Source organism: Balaenoptera physalus (genome assembly GCF_965194825.1).
Source record: "Balaenoptera physalus genome assembly, chromosome: 5".
In the NCBI taxonomy this organism is placed as follows: Eukaryota; Metazoa; Chordata; class Mammalia; order Artiodactyla; family Balaenopteridae; genus Balaenoptera; species Balaenoptera physalus.
In genome coordinates, this window is record NC_138884.1 from 89,177,782 (window position 1) to 89,201,234 (window position 23,453).

The following is a 23,453-nucleotide window of genomic DNA, read 5'->3' on the forward strand; positions in this document are numbered from 1 at the left end:
GGAAACCATAAACAAGACGAAAAGACAACTCACAGAATGGGAGAAAATATTTGCAAACGAACCAATGGACAAAGGATTAATCTCCAAAATGTACAAACAGCTCATGCAACTCAATATCAAAAAAACAAACAACCCAATCAAAAAATGGGTGGAAGACCTAACTAGACATTTCAGCAAAGAAGATATACAGGTGGCCAAGAGGCACATGAAAAGATGCTCAACAGCACCAATTATTAGAGAAATGCAAATCAAAACTACAATGAGGTATCACCTCACACCGGTCAGAATGGCCATCATCAGAAAATCTACAAGCAATAAATGCTGGAGAGAGTGCAGAGAAAAGGGAACCCTCTTGCACTGTTGGTGGGAATGTAAATTGATAAGCCACTGTGGAGAACTGTATGGAGGATCCTTAAAAAACTAAAAACAGAACTACCATATGACCCAGCAATCCCACTACTGGGCATGTACTCTGAGAAAACCATAATTCAAAAAGACACATGTACCCCAATGTTCATTGCAGCACTGTTTACAATAACCAGGACATGGAAACAACCTAAATGTCCATCGACAGATGAATGAATAAAGAAGATGTGGCACATCTATATAATGGAATATTACTCAGCCATAAAAAGAAATTGGGTCATTTGTAGAGATGTGGATGGACCTAGAGTCTGTCATACAGAGTGAAGTAAATCAGAAAGGGAAAAACAAATATCGTATATTAACGCATATATGTGGAATCTAGAAAAATGGTACAGATGAAACTATTTGCAGGGCAGGTATAGACACAGAAATAGAGAACGGACGTGTGGACACAGTGGGGGAAAGGGAGGGTGGGATGAATTGGGAGATTAGGTTTGACATAAATACACTACCATGTGTAAAATAGCTAGCTAGTGGGAACCTGCTGTATAGCATAGGGAGCTCAGCTTGGTGCTCTGTGAAGACCTAGATGGGTGGGATGGTGGGGGGAGGTCTAAGAGGGAGGGGATATGTGTATACATATAGCTGATTCAGTTCAATGTACGGCAGAAACTAACACAACATTGTAAAGCAATTATACTCCAATAAAAAAAGTAAAAAGACAATTATTTACACAGAGAAAAAAAGATGTAAAGGAAAACATAAACATAGAAAAATGGATCTAAAGAAGGAACCAGATGGAACTTCTAAAGCTGAAGAATACACTATCTGAAAAGAAAATCTCACTAGATCAGCTAAATGCAAGAATAGACTCTACATTAAAAAAAAAAAAAAAAACTTGAACTTGAAGGCATGACAATAGAAATTATCAAAACTTAAGCACAGAGGGAAAAGACTGAATAAAATTAGCAGAGCCTTAGTGACCTGTGAGACAATATCATTCTTATGTAAGTATAATTAGAATCCCAAAATAAGAGAAGGATGGAGTAAAAATATATATATATATTTGAAGAAATGTGGCCAGACTTTTTTCAAATTTGATAAAAACTGTAAACCCACAGATGTACTAAGATCAACATACCTCATGCATGATAAAGACAAACCACATTAAGACATATCATAATCAAATTCCTGAAAACCAGTGTGAAGACAAAAAAAAATTTTAAAGTACCAGAGGAAAAAAGACACATTAAAAATAGGGGACAAAGATGAGAATGTCTTGTCAGAAGCAGTGCAAGCCAGGAGATAGTATAATGAAATCTTTTAATGTGCTGGGGGCAGGGGGGAAACAAAATAACCAAACCAGCAGCTATTAGCCTAAAATACTCTATCCAGCAAAAAGATCTTCCAGAAATGAAAACAAAATAAGTATGTTTTGGTCAAACATGCTGACTTATACTACAAGATTCAGTTTTTTTTATTTCTGTATAAATGCCTAGGATATTATCTTCTTTAGTCATGTTTTTGGAATGTGTTGTTTTTGTTTTTTAGTTGTGTTTAAAATGTTCTTTATAAAGGTGAATTTATTTTTCATACAGCCATATCTATAGATCCTGTCATTTGTTCTGGTTCTTGTCAGTAGACCAAGCTCAAATATGATAGTCTATACTTTGTGGTTATTATATTACAGTTTTGAGAAAGTTGTTTTTATTAGTCTTGGGACTTGGTTTCTAGGTCTTATTGAACTGTCTTAACTCATAGGATATAGGGATTTTTTTTATATGGCTTTGAAGTACCGTTTAAAATTTAGGCTTGGGGAACGGACAGTTAGGAAAATTTATTTTTCTATAATTAGAGTTCTTTAAAAGAACTTCCAGATTTTCAAGATATAAATTCCTATTTCTTTGGAATCATTATCCAGAAATGTAAAATTGTTGTTCGATAACACTTGAAATCACAAAGTTGGCCAGCATTTGTGTTAAAAATATCTTTTGATGCTTTATTCAATGTGCACAGAGTTTAGATAACATCAGAGAAGAAAGTTGTTGAACTGATGCTATTAAATGTCAGACATCTACTGCACAAGATGATGTATTTTATGATTCAGCCTTTGACAAGTGGACTCAGGAGTTAACTTATTACTCATTCTACCCTTCACTAGTTCACAAGCAGACAGCTAAACTTGTCATCAAAGGATTTCTTCTAGTTAGAAAGAAAATTTGAAGTTGGAAACATTTACAGTTAATGGCAGAATTATACTGCTATCATAGAGGGCCATTCCCTTTTGGATTTCTTTTACTGCTTGCTCAAATACTCATTGTCGTTTGTTTATAAGCACACCTTTTCAAAGATTTTTGTCTCATATTCAGAGCTTAATTATCAGATTAAAAAACCAAGGCTCAAAAAAAGTTAAAATTTTCTCTTTACCTAAACTCCTTAATTTAGCAAGAGGTAATTTTGATTAAGTCTACATAATGTAGGGGCTTGATATTCCTCAAGGAAATTACCCGAGTTATATAGTTTCATTTAGACAAATATGCCCAGCAGTAGAATGTTTTTGAGCTAAAGATGATGTAAGGCTAAGGTATGTCAGGAGCATTAGAGCAAGTATCAGAATTCTTCAAAAAGAAAATTACAAGACCTGGAGGTCAAGGCTGTTGTGGTGGTGTGGAAAATAAAAACAATAGATAGAGTTGCCGGGAGAAAAGAGATGAAGATTACGGGCACCAGTGTCACTGAAGAAGTTACAGCAAGTTCAGAAGATGTTAGAAGTGAGTGGAGTGGGGTGCCAGTAGCTTTATCTTCTTAGAGGAGCATTTCAAGAAAAGAAACCAAAGGACAGAAAGGAGTACTTTTGTTTTCTTTTTCTTTTTATTTTTTTAGAAAGTACTTGAACTGTGTAATTTTTTTTTTAATTTATTTTAATTTACTTATTATTTTTGGCTGTGTTGGGTCTTCGTTTCTGTGCAAGGACTTTCTCTAGTTGCGGCAAGTGGGGGCCACTCTTCATCGCGGTGCGCGGGCCTCTCACTATCGCGGCCTCTCTTGTTGTGGAGCACAGGCTCCAGACGCGCAGGCTCAGTAATTGTGGCTCACGGGCCCAGTTGCTCCATGGCATGTGGGATCCTCCCAGACCAGGGCTCGAACCCGTGTCCCCTGCATTAGCAGGCAGATTCTCAACCACTGCGCCACCAGGGAAGCCCTGTTTTCTTTTTAAATTAGGGCCAGTGAATTATCAGGAATGTGAAACATTACCCCCCCCCCCCAAAAAGAAACCAAAACAATCCAGAGTTCAAGCAGCTCATTCCTTTCTCTTTGGGTTGAATCCAAAGTAGCTGTCTCATAGTCTGAAATGAAAATTAAATAGTTTTATACTTAAATACATCAACGATTACTTTGTGTTTCAAGTCAAATTTTATATCTAGTGATAGAACATTAAAACTTATTTACCCACTAAATACCTCGTGCTGTGCTAAAGGCTATTGATGCTGAAATGCTTTCTTTGCTTGTACAAAGTTTGGCGTGTAGCGGCTAAAACATTCACACAGGTAGAGCAGGCGATATGATGGCGGCTAGAGTGGATGTTCAGGATTAAGAAGGGACGCCTGGTACACAATAAGCATTGGATGGAGAGAGATGGGGATGGAGTGTCAGCGAGGGTTACCTGGAATACACCGATGGGGGAGGAGCTGGAGTAACAGCCAAAGAGCCTGAAGTATTTATTATGAAGACAAGAACATGTTAATTCTTCCTTCCTTCCTTCCTCCCTTCCTTCCTCCCTCCCTCCCTCCCTCCCTTCCTTCCTTCCTTCCTTCCTTCCTTCCCTCTCTCCCTCCCCTCCCTTCCCTCCCTTTCTTCCCTCCCTTTCTTCCCTTCCTTCCCTTCCTCTCTCCTTCCCTTCCTTCCTTCCTTCCTTCCTGGAATGGCGAAATTGGAGGGGAAAATACGGGCCAGATCATGAGGCCCTTTTAATCTTGAAAACTCCAGAGCTGCTGTGGAAGGACAGTGCTTAGGAGGTGATGTCATTAGCTTCGTATTTTAGAAAGATCATTCTGGCAGTCTTGGGGAACAGGGACTAGAGAGGTGGAGAATTGGGAAATGAATTTTGTTTGGAGGGGTTTTAGTGACTTCAAGGAGCAGTACAAAGACCTGAAAGAAACCAATGTTCAAATAAAGAGGAGGCAGAACATATATGTCAGGGAACCGGAATGAACAGAATTTTGTGACTGAATTCATGTGGCAGTGATTGGGTGGGAGTGGGGTGGACCAATATACAGTTAATGAATCCTAAATTTCTGCTAGGATAAGTGGAGGAAGTAGTACTGGTTTGGTATGAGGAGGGATAAAGATTTGAGATGCTTGTGGCACCTTAAGGTGAAGATGTCCAAAAATCAACATTAATTAGTATTATGTTTTATTATTTACTAATATTACATTGACTGAGTGCTGAGGTGGATACTGTTATTATCCTCATTTTGCCAGTGATGAAACTGAGAACCAAAGAAGGTTGATAACTTGTCCAAAGTCATAAAGGAAGTGAGTGCAGAGCTAAAACTTGAGTTTGGGAATTGATTGGATTTCCCACTCTCTTAGCTGCTTTATGCTCTTGCTTTTCAATCACATAGAGATCTGATTTGTGAGACAGTTACCGCCTGGAGATAGGGATTTGGGAGTTACCAGCTTATATATGGGGGATGGAAACCACTGGCCTGAATGACGTGTCCCTGGAGAGTCCTTGGAGTTCATGTGAGTGCACTGAGGTTACAACTTCATTTTCAGAAACAGGAAGTGAGCTTGGGAAAGAAATTGAGGCACCAGAAAGATAGGAGGACAAGCCAGGAAGGATTGTGCTACAAAAGCCGAATTGGGTGGTATTTATTTTTCCTCTTTTTTTTTTTTTTAAAGGAATGTAGTCATCAAACAGTTCTAAAATCTTGAAAAACATAGCCCCAAATATCCATGAGAAGTCATAGGTGATGCTTGCTAGAAGGGTTTCTGTTCAGTTATTCAGAAACAGAAAGAAAGGGGAAATGAAAGGAGGCAAGGAGGCGAGACCACAAGTTCAGGGAACTTCCTGGACTCTATGTAGAGAGAGACGTGACTGTACATGCAAAGAGGGATTGAGTGAGTGGAAGCTGGTGGTAGACAGAGGGGTTTTCTTTCTCTTTTTTAAAATATGTTTATTTATTATTATTTATTTATTTATCTTTGGCTGTGTCGGGTCTTAGTTGCGGCACGCGGGATCTTTCATTGTGACGCGTGGGCTCTCTAGTTGTGGTGTGCGGGCTCAGTAGTTGCGGCGCGCAGGCTTAGTTGCCCTGAGGCATGTGGGGTCCTAGTTCCCTGACCAGGGATCAAACCAGCTTTCCCCGCATTGCAAGATGGATTTTTAACCACTGGACCACCAGGGACGTCCCCAGAGGGGTTTTCTTCTGATGGATGAGAAAAGATCCCATTTATATGGATCTAAGGATAATCTGTGTAGAAGTAAGAATTTTTTAAAAGGCAAAATTATAATTTGAAATATTTTTGAAACCTTACAGAACATTATACATCCATGGGCATACCAAGTTGGATTTCACAGTCTGGCATACTGCAATTGAAAAAGCAGCAGGTACAGATGGGAATGCATTACAAGATCAGCAGCTCAGCAAAAATGACGTTCCCATTATCGTGAACAGCTGTATAGCATTTGTTACACAGTATGGTAAGTATCACAAAGTTTTTATTCAACCCACAGAACTCATAGTAGCATATTTACAGTTTTTAAGTGGTACCTCCATTGGACTGAATTAGAGCCCTTTGTAAGTACATCAGTGAAAAATAAAATTGTCGTCACTCTTCAGCCTAAATGCCATTCTTTCTCACAATAAAGCTCATTTAAATTATATCATGTGCTTTTACCATTTCCTTCTTCCTTTACATGCATAAAAATTTTAAATGACATAGTAGAAGAATCTATATTACAAAATGTATATTAAAAATTGATTAACATTGTACTTTTCAGAGGTTATAACTTTATAGTAAAGTCTAGGGGAACGCAGAGGTGCCTCAGTGTGTTTTTAGAAGTGGTATACTATGGGACAATGTGTAAAAGAATTTACTTTTTGTTGGCCTGTATACAAAGTGTATGTGTATTTATTCCATTCAACGTGCTATTGGTCATATGTTTATATTAAGAATCATGGTCATTAACTGTGATAGTTTGACTTAATTGTAATAAATATTTTTATGAATAGTTTGCAGGTTAAAACCAACTTGATTTATACCCACATGTGCAGATTCATTTTAATTTAATATGCTATGGTAGTATTTTAGATATGCCTAAAATTAAATAAAGTATGCCTTTATTATTCATGTTTATTTTCAAATTACTATTCATTCTTAAAATTCCTTCTGTTACATATTTCCTTAATACTCTAAAAGGTAGAGTAAATAAATTGCTTAACTATATTTTAATATAAAAATATGTTTTTTCTTTTAACCTGTCGATAAATGCCATTGATTTAGATTGTACGTGCAGAAAAGAGTAAAACGATTATCTGGTATTTTGGAAGCTATTGATATATTAACCTTTCATTGTTCTCCTAATATTAAAAGTATCTTTGGGTGTTTTTAATTTGAAAAGAAAATGTTATCATTGAAAGAGCTGTAGTAAAACATTGTGTTATGAGTTTTTTTTACTTATTTATCAAGTGTCTGTTGTGTGCTAGCTGCTGAGTTTGATACTGGAAATTGAACAGTGGGAGTAAAGAGTGAAACAGAGCCGTAAATCATGCCTTCCAGTCTGAGAACTAAAAGAGCTGATGTGAAACAAAATGTCAAAAATAACAAAGGCTATGAAGAAAATAATTTTGGGAAATTAAGTTTAGAATATGTGTATATTAATATATTTTCTCCTAGGGAGAGTGCCATTTTAAGTATTTTAGTTATTTCATATGTAATCCAAGTACAATTATCATTAATATTCAGATTTATTGTATTTGAATTATATATCTATTGTAAATATGTATGTAATCACATTATGTGGGATTACTCTATGAAGTTCCTTCCCTTGATAGTATGTTTATATTTTTCTTATCAACTGTCATCATCTGTTTATTTGAAAATGGGGGAAGAAGAAGGTTATCATCTTCATTTATTAGTAATTCAGTATTAGTACATTTACATTTTGTAGGTATAAATGAATTGCACATATATTCTGTTTTAGCAAGAGCATAACCTCATTGGGAATTTTCAAATCATGTTAATTTCATAATGGCATAAAGTGTTTCATAAGCTGACAAATGATTAAAATAACTTGACTAGCTTCAGCATATCCAATTTAATGTTTCTCTGGGGAAATCAGAAGTTTCTTTGTGGTGTTTATTTGAATTTAAAATCATTAAGCATTAGATTGTTTTCAACTAAATTTCATACATTATAACTACTTTGTAGCTCTAGCATAAGGTACATTAACTTGCATATTAAAGTAATAAAGCCAATAAAAGACTTCATGTATTTTTAGCTTTTTTTTTTTAATGAGCAGGACATGGAGAAAACCCCAATATTACCAGCATGTATACAAGGGAAGATATGATATGAACTTAGAAAATGCCCAATGATTATAGGATGCAAGTGGTTGGCTCAGAGCCTTTATGGTCATAATTATTTTGAATTTCCTAATCTTTGGGTTAAAATCTAAGGCCAATTTTTTGTGCTCATGGTGTCAAGATCTGAATCTGACCAAGTTCACAGTATAATTCTTAGAGTTTTAATTTTTTTAATGAGTTACAGTAGTTAATTCTTGGGGGAATATATTTAATTTATGTAAACAAAATTACCTTCAAATTCACATTCAGTTACCTTGTGTACCAGCTATTAGAAATTCACTCAACCAGCAACATAATCTCTCAGAAACTTAGTCATTTTTTTTTTTTTTTTTTTTGTAGAATTTGCTTATTATTCTGTTGTGGTCATTTACTAAGTACCTACTGAGTTCTTCTAGGAACTGTGTAGCTGCTGTGTACAGAAAATAAGACATGATCTTTGCCTTCTAGGAGTTTACAGATTGTGGATCAAAGGCAAACAAGTGGGCAATTACATCTCAAGTGTACAAAATTCTATGGCAGAGAGGTTCAGGGGTTGGTACAGGTGTCCATGGTTTAGGGGTGAATTTCACCCAGTGTAGAGGTGGTCATGTCTGGCTTCATGGGTGAGGCATGGAACCTACCACAGGTCTTAAGAGAAAATGGGAACTAGTTAAGAGAAAGAGGGAATAGGAATTCCCGGAAGAGGAAACAATGTATGCCTAGGTGCAGCGTCATGAAGGAGGTTGTCTGTTCAGGGAACTTGGGGGTAGTTAAATGTGGCCAGAACTCAGTGTGAGAAGAGCGGACAAATACAAGAGGCAGGAGGGTTAGTTAGGAAAATTCATGTAGGATCTTATGTATCATAATAAAATCCTCAAACTTGCCCTCAAAGCAGTGGGAGGGCTGTATCCATATTTTTAAGCATGTTGGTAACACTAGCCAACCTGTGTCTCAGACCATGCTGCTGTCATTTTCGAGACAGACTGGAGGGCTGCACAGGAATAGCACAGGGAGTTGTGATAACATAGTGAGGAACTGGGTGCACAAAATAATAATCGCACATGGGATGGAAAAAGGGGACACTTTTGAGAGAGAAGTCATGATGAAAAATATATGTGACATTTTTGTTTGGTGTGGTAAGTGAGAAAGCAATGCCAAATTCTGAGGTATAGGAAGAAGATAAATAAAGAACATGTTGGGATTGGGAGGTGAAGTAGTGAGTGGGGCAGGACAGTTAATTTGTTCATATGTATAAGTATAGTGTGTGTTGCATGTATTATGTATATAGTATATCTCTATTAAAGTGCATGTGTGCATTTGAAATTTTAGGAATTAAAACCTGAATGGAAATGTACATGTAGTAGTTGAAGTGATGAAGATGGATGGGTTCATCCAGAGAATTTTGTAGGGGAGCAGAGAAGAGAGTTGAGGATGGATTGCTGGGATCATCAGTAAATACTAGATAGCAGAATAAATAGAAGACTAGAAGAGCAGTCATAGAGGAAGGGGCAAAAATGATGAGATCATAACATCACGAAAACCTTGAGATTAACAGAATTTTAATAGGGATTCATTGGGTTGTCAGACACTGCAAGGGATTCTTATTACATAAATACTGCAAAGCATCTAGAAAATAGATATTCTTGATGAAGATGGTCCTGATAGAGTGGAAATTGGGCACAGAAGCAAGATTATGTGGTTGAAGGATTAACAGGGATGTGAGATGGGAGAAAGAATAAATATAGGAAACTCAGATTAGTTTTGGAAGGAAGAGAGACAAGAGACCTGGGGGGAGGGGCAAAAAAGGATTTAAAAAATTTTTTTGTTTGTATATCATCATCATCACTCCTCTTCCTCCAGTTAACCACTGCTACTCCTCTTATTTTATATGGGAAACTTGATGAATCTGTAACTTTGAAAAGGACATGACCCAACTCTTCATGTAGAAGAAGGTAAAGGTGGGAACAGACAGAATTAATATACTCACTCTGTGAGTGCAGAGACTTGAGGAAATTTATACCAGAGAGCCTCACTTTTGTTGGTGAAACTGGAGGCAAATTTGTAATCTGGGAGACTAAGCGAAGGGTACTTGTGGTAAAAGAACATTTGAAAAAGATGCTATGAAGGACTGGGGGAAGGGCTGGCCAGAGACTTACTAAAAGCTGAGGATGAAATAGTTGTTCATCAGGTTTACATTTTAAATATTAAAGTTGCGGGGGGAGGGGCTCTTTTTTTCTCATGCATGTTTATATCAGCTCTTGGATAATGATTTTGTCTTGTGCATCGTTCCAACACAAAAATTGGTTCTATTTTTAAGATATCAAAGTGGATTTTGACCTGAGACTTTTTTCATATAACCATTTTCTTTTTTTTTTTTAACAAAGGTTTAGGGTGCAAATATATCTATCAAAAGAATGGTGATCCTTTACATGTAAGTGAACTCCTGGAGAGTTTCAAAAAGGATGCAAGAAGCTTTAAATTGAGGGCTGGAAAACATCAGCTTGAAGATGTGACGGGCGTATTGAAGAGTTTTCTCTCTGACATTGACGACGCACTTCTTACTAAGGAGCTCTATCCATATTGGATCTCTGCCTTAGGTAACACATATAATATAGAACAGAATAATAAAGGCTTGCCTTCTCATTTGACAATAGATTTTTAAAATCTCCTTTGATAATCTGAACATTTAATTGAAAGGAACAATATACATAATGGTTCAGAACAGAAATTGTGCAAATATCAATAGTTGTTTATATCTGCCTCAAAAGAAATTTATGGTGATAATTGCTAAACAGTGTTTTACGGTAATACTTAGTTTTTGGTAGATTTCTTAGTGCTTACTTTGCCTTAACTTTGGAAGTGTTATAGTCAAGTCCATGTAGGCTGTTAATTTTCTCATTAAGATTAAAATGAAAGTTTTAATATAAGATTGGTTTTACACGGTTTTGCCATATGGCTGTTTGGCTTTCCTTTTTCATTTATTCTGCCTCTTTAGAGTTACATAACAATTTTTTTTTTTACTCTTTATTTTTTCTAGATTCTGTCTAATGAAGCAAAAAAGCTTTGCTGCACTGTAAGAGAACTTATTTAAGAAATGACCCTAGAAAAGTTAATGGGTCACATTGATTTTAGTAAAACCTATATTTACATCCATTAATTCAAAATAACTTTTTATGGAAAGAGTATGATAAATACTTTTAAATATAAACATTGCCTTTAATCCCAGATTTCTAATAGAGCTATTTTCATTTTTCACATTATTTTATAGTCTTTGTCCCCATGCCTATGATTTACATATAATCTTTATTTTATTAATAAACCAAAAATATTTCCCATATATCTACAATGCTTTCAAAATGACAATTTTGAATCTTCATTTTTTCCACAGTTTTTAAAATGTATCATTGAATTATACCATCATTTACTAATATATTTCTCTCTTGTACATTTAATGTGTTTTGAGAAATTTTTTTATAAAATGACCTTTGAGTTTAACTATATGACATCCCTCTGTTGAGAAATAGTTTTTTTCATTGAAAGCATTTGTTTAATCTAAAACATAACTATGACATTTGAAGGGATTAATTTTGAAATGTCATAAAACATCCACAGTTTGAAAAATTATTCCAAGAATGACCCTTATTTGTGTCAGCAAGAAGAGAGTAGTATTGTTATTAAAATAAAGCTTTTCACAATTTAACTGCCTAATTCAGAATTCTTATAGTTACTTCCTGATACTTCTAAAATCAATAGGTTTAACTCTAATCACAAGAAAAGTTGATTGTATAACTTTCTGGAATATAAAATATGGAATTAGATGATACATCTTTTAAGCCCAGTTACCCTGCCATCCTCATTTTTTGTTTTAAGATTTTATTATAATTTATAACCATGAAGTTATTTATAGTATCTCTATAAAGAATTACAATTTGTCTTCATTATAAAATCATTTATCAAAAATCTGTAACAAATATGCTTTTGCTGAAGTTGTCAAATTTCATGACAGAGAAGTCTTCATTGTTGTCAATCTGCCAGGAGGAGGTAGTTGGGAAGTATTAGCATGTATCAGAAAGAAGTGTGTTCACCTTTCATTTGTATGTGAATCCTTGAGCATTTACTTGGAGGCTTCTACTTTGCTTTTAGATCCAATGTAGATCCAATGTAGCTCACCCTGACCTGTCAGAAAAGTGCCCTTTGTTGGATCTGACAAGAATAAACTAGAACTCTCTGGGTGACCTCACAGGAGAGCTCTCTTGGGTCCTGTGAGCCCAAGGTGAAGAATGCCCTACAGTGGCATAGCACCTATTTATATGATATATGACCTCTTCGTCTAAGAACGCTATTAAACTGTCTGAAGTCTGTGGCTAGTTGAATAGATCGTTGTGTTTCCTGTATGACCTAAAATCTATCTTCAGTTTTCCTTTCCAATTACTTAAGCTTTATTTTGAAAATATCATCTCTTTTATTCTTATAAGATTTGTGAAAATATGCTGTATTAGCATGACTTGTTATAAGCGTAGTAGTATTAATTGCATTTTGTTGAATAAATACAATTACCTCTACAGTTAGAAACTGGATGACACAAGGGAAAATGTTTGGATTATACCAGGGATGACAGAAAGTTCTTAATTCACTTCTGGTATCGTCTCTGAATGTCATTTGGGTGTCATCCCCTCTTGCTTTTAGAGAGTCATCTACCAGCACAGTTAAGTCAATATGACCATGTTTACTTTTATAGATCTCATGTGCAGGCAAAGTCAGTACTAAAGAGCTATCAGTTGCAGTTTTGAATAGGAGCGTACTTCAAAAATGTGTCACAGAGTCTCTTACCTCCCCAGGGATCGGAATGCCCTTTACAAGTGACTGTGTACTTTCAAAGAATCATAAAGTGCTGCTGGCTTTCTGTTAATAGAATGTGTAGGGCTAAGCAGAAAATGAAAAAGCCTTGTTTCCAAAGGCAGTTGGGAATTGAGAGGGGATATATAAGTGCAATCCCCTTGAGTTACAGAGTCAGCACAAGTTATTTATTTGAAAAGAGGTCTCCTATTTCCCCTGTGAGGGAGTAGGTTAGACCAGACCACCACTGCACATCTTCTAGACTCCAGAACTTTGGAGGTTCCTGTGTAGTTGCTCTAAGTATTTGACTTCTTGGGGTTAGGAGGGTGGAGGAGAGTAATTCCTTCTCATCCTTCTCTCCCTGACTAAGGCAGAGGGTCCATCCTCCTCTCAGTCTGCATCATCATTTCTAGGGCCTACACATGACTTCTTCCACTGTCCCCTTACCTTCTCCAAAGAGTTGAAGGTTCCAGGGCTGGTGAAAGCCCCCTTACATGGATCTGTGGGGTAAGGTACAGTTCATAGTTCTGGAATGGTTCATAGTTTGGGGAAGATTTTTATGATTCCACAAGCGAAAAAGGTCAGAAATGTCATTTTCAAATAACAAATAGTGAAATCTTTCCAGAGCTACAGTTAAAATACTTTTGGCTTATCTTTTCAATTTGTACTCTAATTTGTTATTAATTGAAAAGATTCCTCTTAGTTGACATTCGGTAGTCTGTAAAGTTGAAGATAAAATACAATCCTGGGTTTTGAAAGTGCTTCATTTTTAATTACAAAGTATAAGAACTATGACATATAGCCCTGGAATGTTTTTGTAAATACTTTTCCAGAATTATAGAAGTTTGAATGTTTTTCTACTGAAACTTGATTGTGTCAGTGAAATAACAATTGTGAATATTGTTTTAAAATACTGATAAAAGGCAAATTGGTAATACAGACGATTAGTTAGGGCTCAAGTTTTACGTGTGTGTGTTTAACCTCTAGATACCCAAGATGACAAGGAAAGAATTAAAAAATATGGAGCATTTATACGTACTCTTCCTGGGGTCAACCGAGCAACGTTGGCAGCTATAATTGAACACCTTTATAGGTGGGTGGATTCATGAACTTTTCTAGACATTTCAAACGTGGCACTCAATAAGACATTATTTCTTAAATTTAAAGTACTGTTGTTAACCTTCTATTTGTGACTATGAATCTCTCACCATATCTTAAGAATACTTTCAAAATGGAATTCCCATGAACTATCACTTTAGTGTCTCTTAGTGGAATTAAGACACATTTCAAATAAATAGCACTGGAGAATTTCTTAAATGGATTAGAAATAATCATGCACAGCAAATCAGATACATCCAGTACATAGCAAGAATTTTAAAACATTTAAGAGGGTTGTCGGAGAAGGAAGTACAGGGACCAGAATTCTATAGCAGGAATCTGTGAGCACAGTATTTTCTCGTGGTGGACTCTTAGTAAACCTTTATTTCTTTATTATGAGTTTGTATCTAACCTGACTCCAATATTTTGGTGTCAGACAGTTGATTAGATGAGGGAAATTTTAAAAATCAAAAACATTTTCTATGTTGGGGCATGTAGTCCCCTGCATTTGGGAGGATAAGGGGAATAAAATGGTAGCTTGAGAAATGACATCTGAAGGATGACAATGTTTGGGAATAACATTTTAAGTCAACAAACTTAAGGTTTGTTTGTTTGTTTTGCTATGAGCAAGTTTTGTCATTACAAAAACTTAAATCAGTGTAAATATTGCTTAAGGAACATATTGTTTGCAGCTTCCTTCGTGGATACAATATTCCCTTGAATAAATTTCTATGAACCTGAATTCTACTGAAAGTACCTTATTTGGAGTTTAGATTCCTAAATCCTCCATAGTTGGTCTTTTCTCTTTATCTTTCTTTTCCAGCCACCACTTCTGATACTTGTGAACTCCATTACTACTGTAAATCTGATTTTCTTATTGCATCATATAAATGTAGTCTATATATTTATAGTCCTATCTCTATGCCTATGAGACATTGGGACAGGTAATTTTTTCTTCAGAAGTTATAATATGTCACCAGGCTGCTACAATTATCACATTAACATTTTTAACATTGTTACACATAATTCTTAAACTTTACACTTGAATTTCAGATGAGTTCCCTCCAATCCTTTTCTTCAGTTGACATATATTTTAGCTCCTACTATGTACAATACAATGTCCATTAAGGTTCCATGTAACAAAAATAGTTGATAATAATACATGAATGACAAAAATAGTCTTAAGTCTGCAGTTTCTAAATAGCACCAAAGAGCCCTGGGACCTCACAGTGAGAACTCACAGGGATGCTGCAGGGCATTTTATATTTTTTAGGAAAACACAGCGCCCTCAGGACAGATTTTAATATGGAGAATTTTAGCATAAGACATGGAATTATAGAGGAGGGATTAAGTGGTTCATTGTGTGTTGAGGTCCAAGTGATGTTTCAGATTTAAATGGATAAATGAACGGGGCATGAAAGAAAAATAAGTACGAGACCTGAGTGAAGGATATTTTCTAGGAAATAGGTGTACCAGGAGATGAGATGGTTTGTAGCTAGCTGGCAGGAGGCTGCGAAAGACACTGTTGGTCATGTAGAACATTTGGATTTCATTCCCTTAAGTGATAAGAAGTGACTGATCCAATCTGTTTTAGGACAATAACCCATGTCCTGCGATTGACTGGGAAGAGGTTAGAATGGAGGCAGAGAAACTATTTAGGAAACAATTTCCTTGGGCTTCTGATGAGAAGGGCTGAGTGGGAGGAGAGTGAGCTGGCTGAATGTGGGACACTTGGGGATGCTAGTGTGGGAGCGGGGAAATAAAGGAAGAAAAGGAAAATACATAGTGTACATGCTTTACGCCAGAAATTAAGGCAGCTGTAGAAACTGAAGAGGTGACGAGCGCTGGAGGAGAAGGCTATTGCAGAAGGAGGTCTCAGGAGAGGTGGGAATGTTTGATAGTGTTGTCGAAAGTTTGAGAGGTCAGTTTGGATAAGGTCAGATTGATTTAGCATTCACTTCCATCCCTGCCCTAGATAACAGACCATTTCCTCCATGACTAACTTTGACTTAATTCCATTCACCAGGTATTTATTACACACTATGGTGTGATTAACACAAAGTCTCTGACTGTGAGATGCTTAGATTCTAGTAACACAGGCAGATGTGCAGATAAATTTTCCAGATGTTTACAGTCCAGTGTGATAAAAAAAAAAGTACAGAAGTGGTTTTGAGAGGGATGCCCACAATTATGACATCTTCCTCTATTAACTTGCGATGCCTTTGGCATCTTATAGATCATATATGATGATCAAGCTTGCTGTGTCTCTACTATGCAATTTGGCATTTCCTTGTGAGTTTCTTACACTATCATATACATTCCTGTCATGTTTCCTTATTTTTCCTGTACCTACTAGAATCTTTGCTCTTTATAGTCAGGTGTACCTACCTTAGTCTTGCTTTATTCCTTTGAGAGACTTGGTCTCCCTTTTTTAGTATGTATTTTAGAAATTTACAAATGTAATTAGACAGTCAACTGAGCAGCTGCTATGTCTACAGTCAGTGACAGAGAGCATTAACAGATACTTCCATGGGCGTCAGTTAGAGTTTTCCAGCGTTTTTATCAGTGTAAATTTCCTTTTATTGGGGTGATGGCTGTATTTTGTTTTTAATCACTTTGAACTTACATTCGTGAGTACTTTAAATGCTGTTTGTAAAACTCAAGTGTTGTAGCCTAATGGTTGGGAGAATTGACTCCTCTGTTCATGTCTGTTCATTGTAAAAAGCCATTCTTAGTTCTAGCCAAGAAAAATGTAATGGTATTTCTTAATTAAGTGATTGCTTTTTGAGAGAAAATATCCTATTTTGAATAACCATCCAAACACATGCTGCCAGGCATTTTCTCACCCGATATGTACTTTCTGGGAAATTCAGCCTAGCCCTAAACCTTGAATTTGGAACTCTCTCCTATATGCCTCCCGATTTGCCATTCTTGCCTTATTTCCTGCTTACCTACTGCCCCTTTCTCCTCTTTTATTATGCTCCTACCCCACAAGTCATTTGACACCATTCTGCAAGCACACCTTTATGCCTTAGCTGCAGGTTGTCCCATTAGTGGAATTGTCTGGATATGGTGGGTGAGGAGTCCCTCTTCTAAAGCAGTGATCAAGTACTGCTTTGTAACTTGTAGTAATATCTTTAACAGTAGTCTTTCTTATGTTCTTAATTAAACTGTGAGCTACTTGGAAGAAAGAACTGTGTATTTTTCTTTAAATCACCACTGTACCTTTTACATCAGAGACTTTCAATATGTGTGTATTAAAAAAGAGAGAGAGAGAAAAAATAAATGAGTATGAAGACTTATAAGTTCTATGAAATTTTCAAATAGAAATACATTGTAATAAGCTCTGCTTTTCTCTCACAGGGTTCAGAAATGCTCAGAAGTCAATCACATGAACGCCCACAATTTGGCCTTGGCTTTTTCCTCCTGTTTGTTTCAAACTAAGGGACAAACTAGTGAAGAAGTGAATGTAATTGAGGACTTAATTAATAATTATGTTGAAATATTTGAGGTAAATATTTTATATCCTGCCATTGTAAAAATAGTTTTGATGTTACTGTTTGCAAACAAAAATGTGTATTTTGGGATGTTTTTATTCAGGTCTTTATGAATATTTAAAGAAAATAACGGATAGTTATATGATCCTTAAATTTTTAGATATAACTAGCTTTTTAAGCTATAGCCATTCATTTAAATCTGGCTGCTTCTAAAGCTTTTTTACCATCTGGTGTCTTGGACAGAATATTTCTGTTTATAGTGTTTCTATGTTTTTTTTCCTCAGTATATGTATGCATTAAGTATGTCTACTTAGAGGTATGAAATTTGTGAATTTCACAAATTCGGTAATATACATCAGGTTGATAAATTTTGCAGTTAAAGCATTTTAGTGTTTTCTTTTAATTGCACATGAACTGGAAAAAAAGAAAATTCTGAATTAACAGTCTGTGGTTTTTATTAAGTCATCTCTGTTCTAATTATTTGACTTTTCAATTTGCTATATTATGAAGTTCATATTTTCATGTTTCATCAGAAAACTGTTAGAATAGGGATGATTTCTTAATTCAAAGGAGTAAAAATAGACGAAATAAGCCTAGGATTTGAATATGGGTGGAATATAAGGGATCTGGGTCAAAGGTCCAGCTCCATTGCTTAAGTGCTTCTGCCATCTCAGGGTTGCCATTTAACCTTTCGGAGCATTCTGTTAAACAGTCTTGTACAAGACCCCTTGTTTTCCAGGGCTATGTATATACCAGATGAAATCAAATAGCTTAATGTAACAGGTCACCTTTTGTAGAGTTCGTACATTCTTACAATAACTGATAAAAAGATTCCTTAGCAAAGGGAAAGAAACTATATTTTAATAAAATAAAATAATACAGTTTATATCTTAATTTATATAGGAATGGACCAGAATTGTTGGATTCTCTTTGCTCTTGGATCTCCTTTTTACTTCTTCCTATACGTGTCCACTGTTTTTGATCAATAGCAACTTCTTTGCAATAGTTCTGATGCTGAGAAATGAAAGACCTAGAAAAAAAAAATGTGTGGCTTTGCATGCTCTCTTTATTTTCTATTTTTGTACTGTTAAATTAATAAAAATGTTTATCTACATAGTTTTGTTAAATCCAACTTTAACCAAATGGCGAAAATTTCATAAGCACTTAATCAACATTTCTGTTTGAGAAATGAGTCTTGTCTGTCAACCTACATAAACTCTATCAAACACATCATCAGCCCCTTTGCTAATTAAATTACCTCAGCAAAGGGGATTCCATTGATGGGATCTGCAGCCTGAAATGACATCATCATAGGATGTTCTGAACTTTATGAGGCTCTATCTAGTTGGCTTATTTCTGCCCTAGCTTTGTGGGCCCACGCTGCTAAAGATGGCCATTCTCATTTATTTTTAATGTGTTGGTCTTTAAATTCCTGAAGAAAGTTATGTGAGGATGAGTACCATCACTCCTTGTATTTTATTAGAATGTCCCAAATTATATTTTAAACAGGTTAAAGAAGACCAAGTCAAACAAATGGACATAGAAAATAGCTTTATTACCAAGTGGAAAGACACTCAAGTGAGTAGTAATAGTTAGATCTCTGATAAAAAAAAATTTTTTTTAAACAACAAAAACCAAAAAACTTTCATTGTAAGTAAACATTTGTTGTGTTTATTTTCAAATTCCTATTTGAAGCAAAGTAAAAGTAATGGGGAAAAAGAACCTAGATAAAATAGTTGTGAAGTTCTGTAGCATTGCACATATGCAAAATGCCAAAGTATGCTAATATAAATTTTTTAAAACATAGGTGGAAAAATCAGTTTTAATCTTATCAAAATGTCCTTTTTAAAATCAGTTTTCATTTATAAAAGCACTATTGAAAATACTAGTGGATTTCAAAAGAAGCATTTAAAGTCAAAAGAAATACTAGAATAAATTGAAAATTCAGACTCCCTATTGATTCTTTCCATTATCCTTTTGAAATAAGTTATTTCTTATATGCTTTTGCTTTGCATGCTCTTGGATGATTGCACTAGTGGGAATGTTTCTATTGTGCTCTTTGTAACATATGTTATTTATGTCTTAAGTTGACTTTTCTAGATCTTTTCTTGCTTTCCTTGGTTGCATCATACCGGATTTGTGTGTTCAGGTTGTACTATACTTTTCCAGAGTACCTTTCCTTGTTTGATGAATATTCACTGGACTTTCTTAAAGTTGGTCTTCTAATAACTAGGAATTGTAGTGGATTCAGGGTACCAATGCAAATAATAGAAGTGGGTCAAATATCAATAATTCTCCATATAGATACACTCATAGGGTGAGGCCAATGCTTCCTTCTTAGTCAAACCCTAAGTTCACCTCATTCCTGAAATACACACAACTAATTAGAGAAGTTGTCGGAGTTATCATTCCATATGAGGGAGATGAGGAAAGGCTTTCATCCTAGTGCCTAGCTCCCCGAGTACTAATACTATGACATTAATTCTCTAAGACAGTATGTCCTCCATTTTGACCCAAAGTAATTAATGCAGCCTCCAGACAAGTTAGCAGTAACACTAAAAACAGTGGCTCCTTATCAGTTAGTTCTCTTGGATTCTTGCTTTTCAGGGAGAGTTTCAGTTATGCAATAAAGGATTGTGTGAGCCCATGGGATAATCTTTGGCAGCACTATCTATATCGTTGTTGGATAAAGTATGAGTACCATTCTGCAAGTTTATCATTTATATTCATACTACAATAAAGAAATGAGCCTTGAATGCTTTCTGATTAAGTAGAAGTCAGTAAAACAAGAAAAGAATTGTCTATAAAATAGAGTAATTGGGAAAGAAAAGTAGAACAGTTTGGAAAAAATCTGTTGTTTTGCTGGAGCTTTTCTCTAGTCCATTCAAAACTCCTCTGAAGTAGTTTTCTGACAGTCTCTAAGTCTTATCCCTGTTTGAATTTCTTAACTCTTCTTGTTTTTGGCCGCATGCTATGAGTTCTTTGTATTTGCTTTTTAAATTTTTAAAATGTGTCCTTCCTGGAGAGTTGTTTATGCAAACACAGGGAAAAGTAAAAATGTCAACTGTATCTTTTCTTCCCTAGAATTTTTATGTAGCACCAAAAGTGAGGAAGAAAAATTGGAAATAAGCTTTTCTAAGCCTGTAGTGTCAGAATAACTAAGAGCAGTTCTTCAAAGTACATTTTTAACGTTTTTCCACTAAATTTACTCATCAGGTTGATTCTGAGGCAGATTTAACTGTGGAAAGATCATTCCTCCATTATGACCTTTTTTAAAAAATGAGTGATGGATATTATTTCCAAGTGTTTACATAACTTAAAGGAATTTCTGAAAAAAGCAACTCAAAATATTTTTCACAGATTGATTTCATTCTTTGTTAATCTTCTCCACATATGCTGTCAGTCTACATAGTGATATCTTATGCTTTTTATTTGCTGGCTTGTGTATTCTTCACTTAGTGTGTCTTCTTGGTTATAACAGTGACCCAAATAACCTAGCACCTGATGCTTGGCTAAAGGTAATTAAAATAAAAACTTAACTTTATTATCTCCTTATTCTATCACTTCACTTTTAATTTTATTTGCTAAATATACTTTTTCTATTTGTAATTTTAACACAGCTCTGACCTAATTTATCTTCAAATTTCAATTTTTGGACTTATCATCTCTTTATTTCCACTGTAGCCAGATTCATTATCTCAATAAGAATGTTAAGGGTATGTGAGGTCACTAAGCTTTTGAGTAAGAGAGAAAAAACTGCATTGTGATTATGTTTGCTAACTATGTCATTTGTGTAGATTCCTTGTCCTTAATCAACCACATCCAGAAAATGGGTATCATTATGCTGTTAACAGGGGGAATGATCTCATTTCATTATTATAAAATCTTTAGAAATATGACTAGGGTTTTCTAACCATCTTAAGTGCCATGTGTGTGTTCTTGCAAGATACTTACATTTACTCTCTTCACATCTGCCCTTTTCTAGGTTTCCCAGGCTGGAGATTTGTTAATTGAAGTATATGTAGAAAGGAAGGAAGCTGACTGCAGTATTATAATTCGGGTGAGCCCTAAAGACGGATGTAAAGAGTACTGTTGGAAGTCATAAGTGTTAGCATTAGTTTGCATATCTTGAATTTTCTATTTTTTCTTCTGTCTTATTTTACATGTCCAATTCAAGTCATGACAGGTTTGACTCTTCATGCCAATATCCTCCGGGAATTCCATGTTTTAATGATTTGGAAAGAGACCATCCTATGTTCTTTAGGTTATGGTTAGGATGTACGATAGGTTCTGGAAAACTACCTGAGCTCAATCACCTGCTCCTCTCCTTTCTTCCTTCTTAACTTTAGGCAACTTATATACTCCATCTGAGTCTCAATCTTCTGATCTGTAAAATGAGGGAGAATTACAGTATTTACATCATAGCATTGATGTGAGGACTCAATAAGATCCTGCCTATGAAACACTTAGCAAATTGCTTGGTACATAAGTGTTTAATAAATAACTACTACTAGTAGTACTATTATTATTAATCCCCCACCCTTGTATCCTAGACTTTAGCTTCCAGTCTTTCAATGTACTTGAATATTCAATAACTCTCTTCTTCCTTGAGACCATTAGTTAGCCATTTGTTCTGAATTTAAAAGATCCTTCTTGTGTTACCATATTCTGTACTTAGTCTGCCTTAGCGAGAGTGAGACTACTTTCTCTGTAGGCAGAATAGAGGTGATGCCATCTAACAGTAGAAATTTAGCTTTAGCTTCTTATCATTTTTAAAGTCCAAGATTAAACAGGGTCTTAACATTAGATATTTCTGGACTTTACTTAGGTCAAAGATATTGTAATTTTTATTTTATATGTTTTTAATGATTACACATTATGACTCTTTGGCACTGATTACTCGCTTAGTTGTGCAGTTGAACTACTATGAGCTGCCTTGCCCCTCCTCGTCCCCATCTATTTGTTATGCTGAACATGTGATGTTCATCACAGGGAACATGAGGAAGTAGTAGAGATTAATCAGCACAAGTCCATCACTAATGCTGGAAGAGGTAGTCAAAGCACATGACTTAACTCCACTTACACATAAACTCTCTAGTAGCTCGTTTTAATCTTATCTGACTAATAAAGCCATAACAGAAGTTATTACAGTTGAGCAAAGTTCTTATTTTAAGTATATTCACATAAAGGACTGTCCAGTTTCACCTACAACAACTCTAAATTCTCTTGAAAAACATAACAAAAGCTATACAAAAATAATCATTAACATTCGTTTAATGCTTAAAACTTTGCACAACTCTTACATTTATTTCAGCTGATCATTACCTCAACCCAAGAAGGTAGTTGAAGCAGGTGATGTCTCACATTTATATGAGTAGAAACTGGGAATTAATAGCATTCAGGCCCGGATGTAAACCTTAATCATCATATTCCAAACCTGATGATCATTTTATACTGATGTGTATATTGCTTAGAGTAATGATTCCCAAAATGTGCTTCGTGGAGTTCTAGGTGTTCTTAAGAGGGGCCTTGGATGTCACCTGGGACAAGGAAATGAGTTCCAGTCTTACATTCCTAAGTCAACCTGAGGAACTCCTTGCTGACTATTTCACTAGTTTGGTTTCTCAGTTTTATTATTTATTTTAAGAAAGGGCTACACTTCTTAAAAAAGTGTAAAGCCATTCTGATGAGTGGTGTCACTGAAGTGACTCATCTACTGATGTTTCAGCTGCTTAACGTGCTCTACTTTTCCCATGCTAATTTTTTTTTCTTTTAAGGTTGTATTACATTAGGCTTTTCTAAATAGCAAATAATGGACTTCACTGTATCATTAATATATTCCAAAGAAAGCTCTAAATTCCATGAACTCCAAAAGATAGACTATATGAATTACCTTTAAGAAAAATGTATGTTATTTATATATGTGCAGTATGCTTATGATTAATAGTGGACAGGAGAAAGGGAAGTGAGCACATTTTCTAAGAAATTTTTGAATAGGTACATAGTTTTACTGAAAACGTGTATAATTAAGTTGCAGCTGCAATATTCTAATGCTTAAATCATCTTCTATTTGTTTAACATTATA

General features: G+C 35.3%; 1 protein-coding gene across 10 annotated transcripts in view; it reads left to right on the plus strand.

Annotated features, from left to right (window-relative positions):
* Positions 1-23,453, plus strand: part of ARAP2 (ArfGAP with RhoGAP domain, ankyrin repeat and PH domain 2) — a 206,873-nt gene that overhangs the window by 113,787 nt on the left and 69,633 nt on the right. For 8 of the 10 annotated variants that reach the window (XM_082464518.1, XM_082464521.1, XM_082464515.1 and 5 more), the window contains 6 exons: positions 5,910-6,073; positions 10,322-10,534; positions 13,761-13,866; positions 17,235-17,382; positions 18,878-18,946; positions 21,354-21,428. In XM_082464518.1, coding sequence (XP_082320644.1) covers positions 5,910-6,073; positions 10,322-10,534; positions 13,761-13,866; positions 17,235-17,382; positions 18,878-18,946; positions 21,354-21,428 — 775 coding nt within the window. The remainder of the gene's footprint in view (positions 1-5,909; positions 6,074-10,321; positions 10,535-13,760; positions 13,867-17,234; positions 17,383-18,877; positions 18,947-21,353; positions 21,429-23,453) is intronic. The other 2 variants (XM_082464520.1, XM_082464519.1) reach the window with 2 other exon arrangements.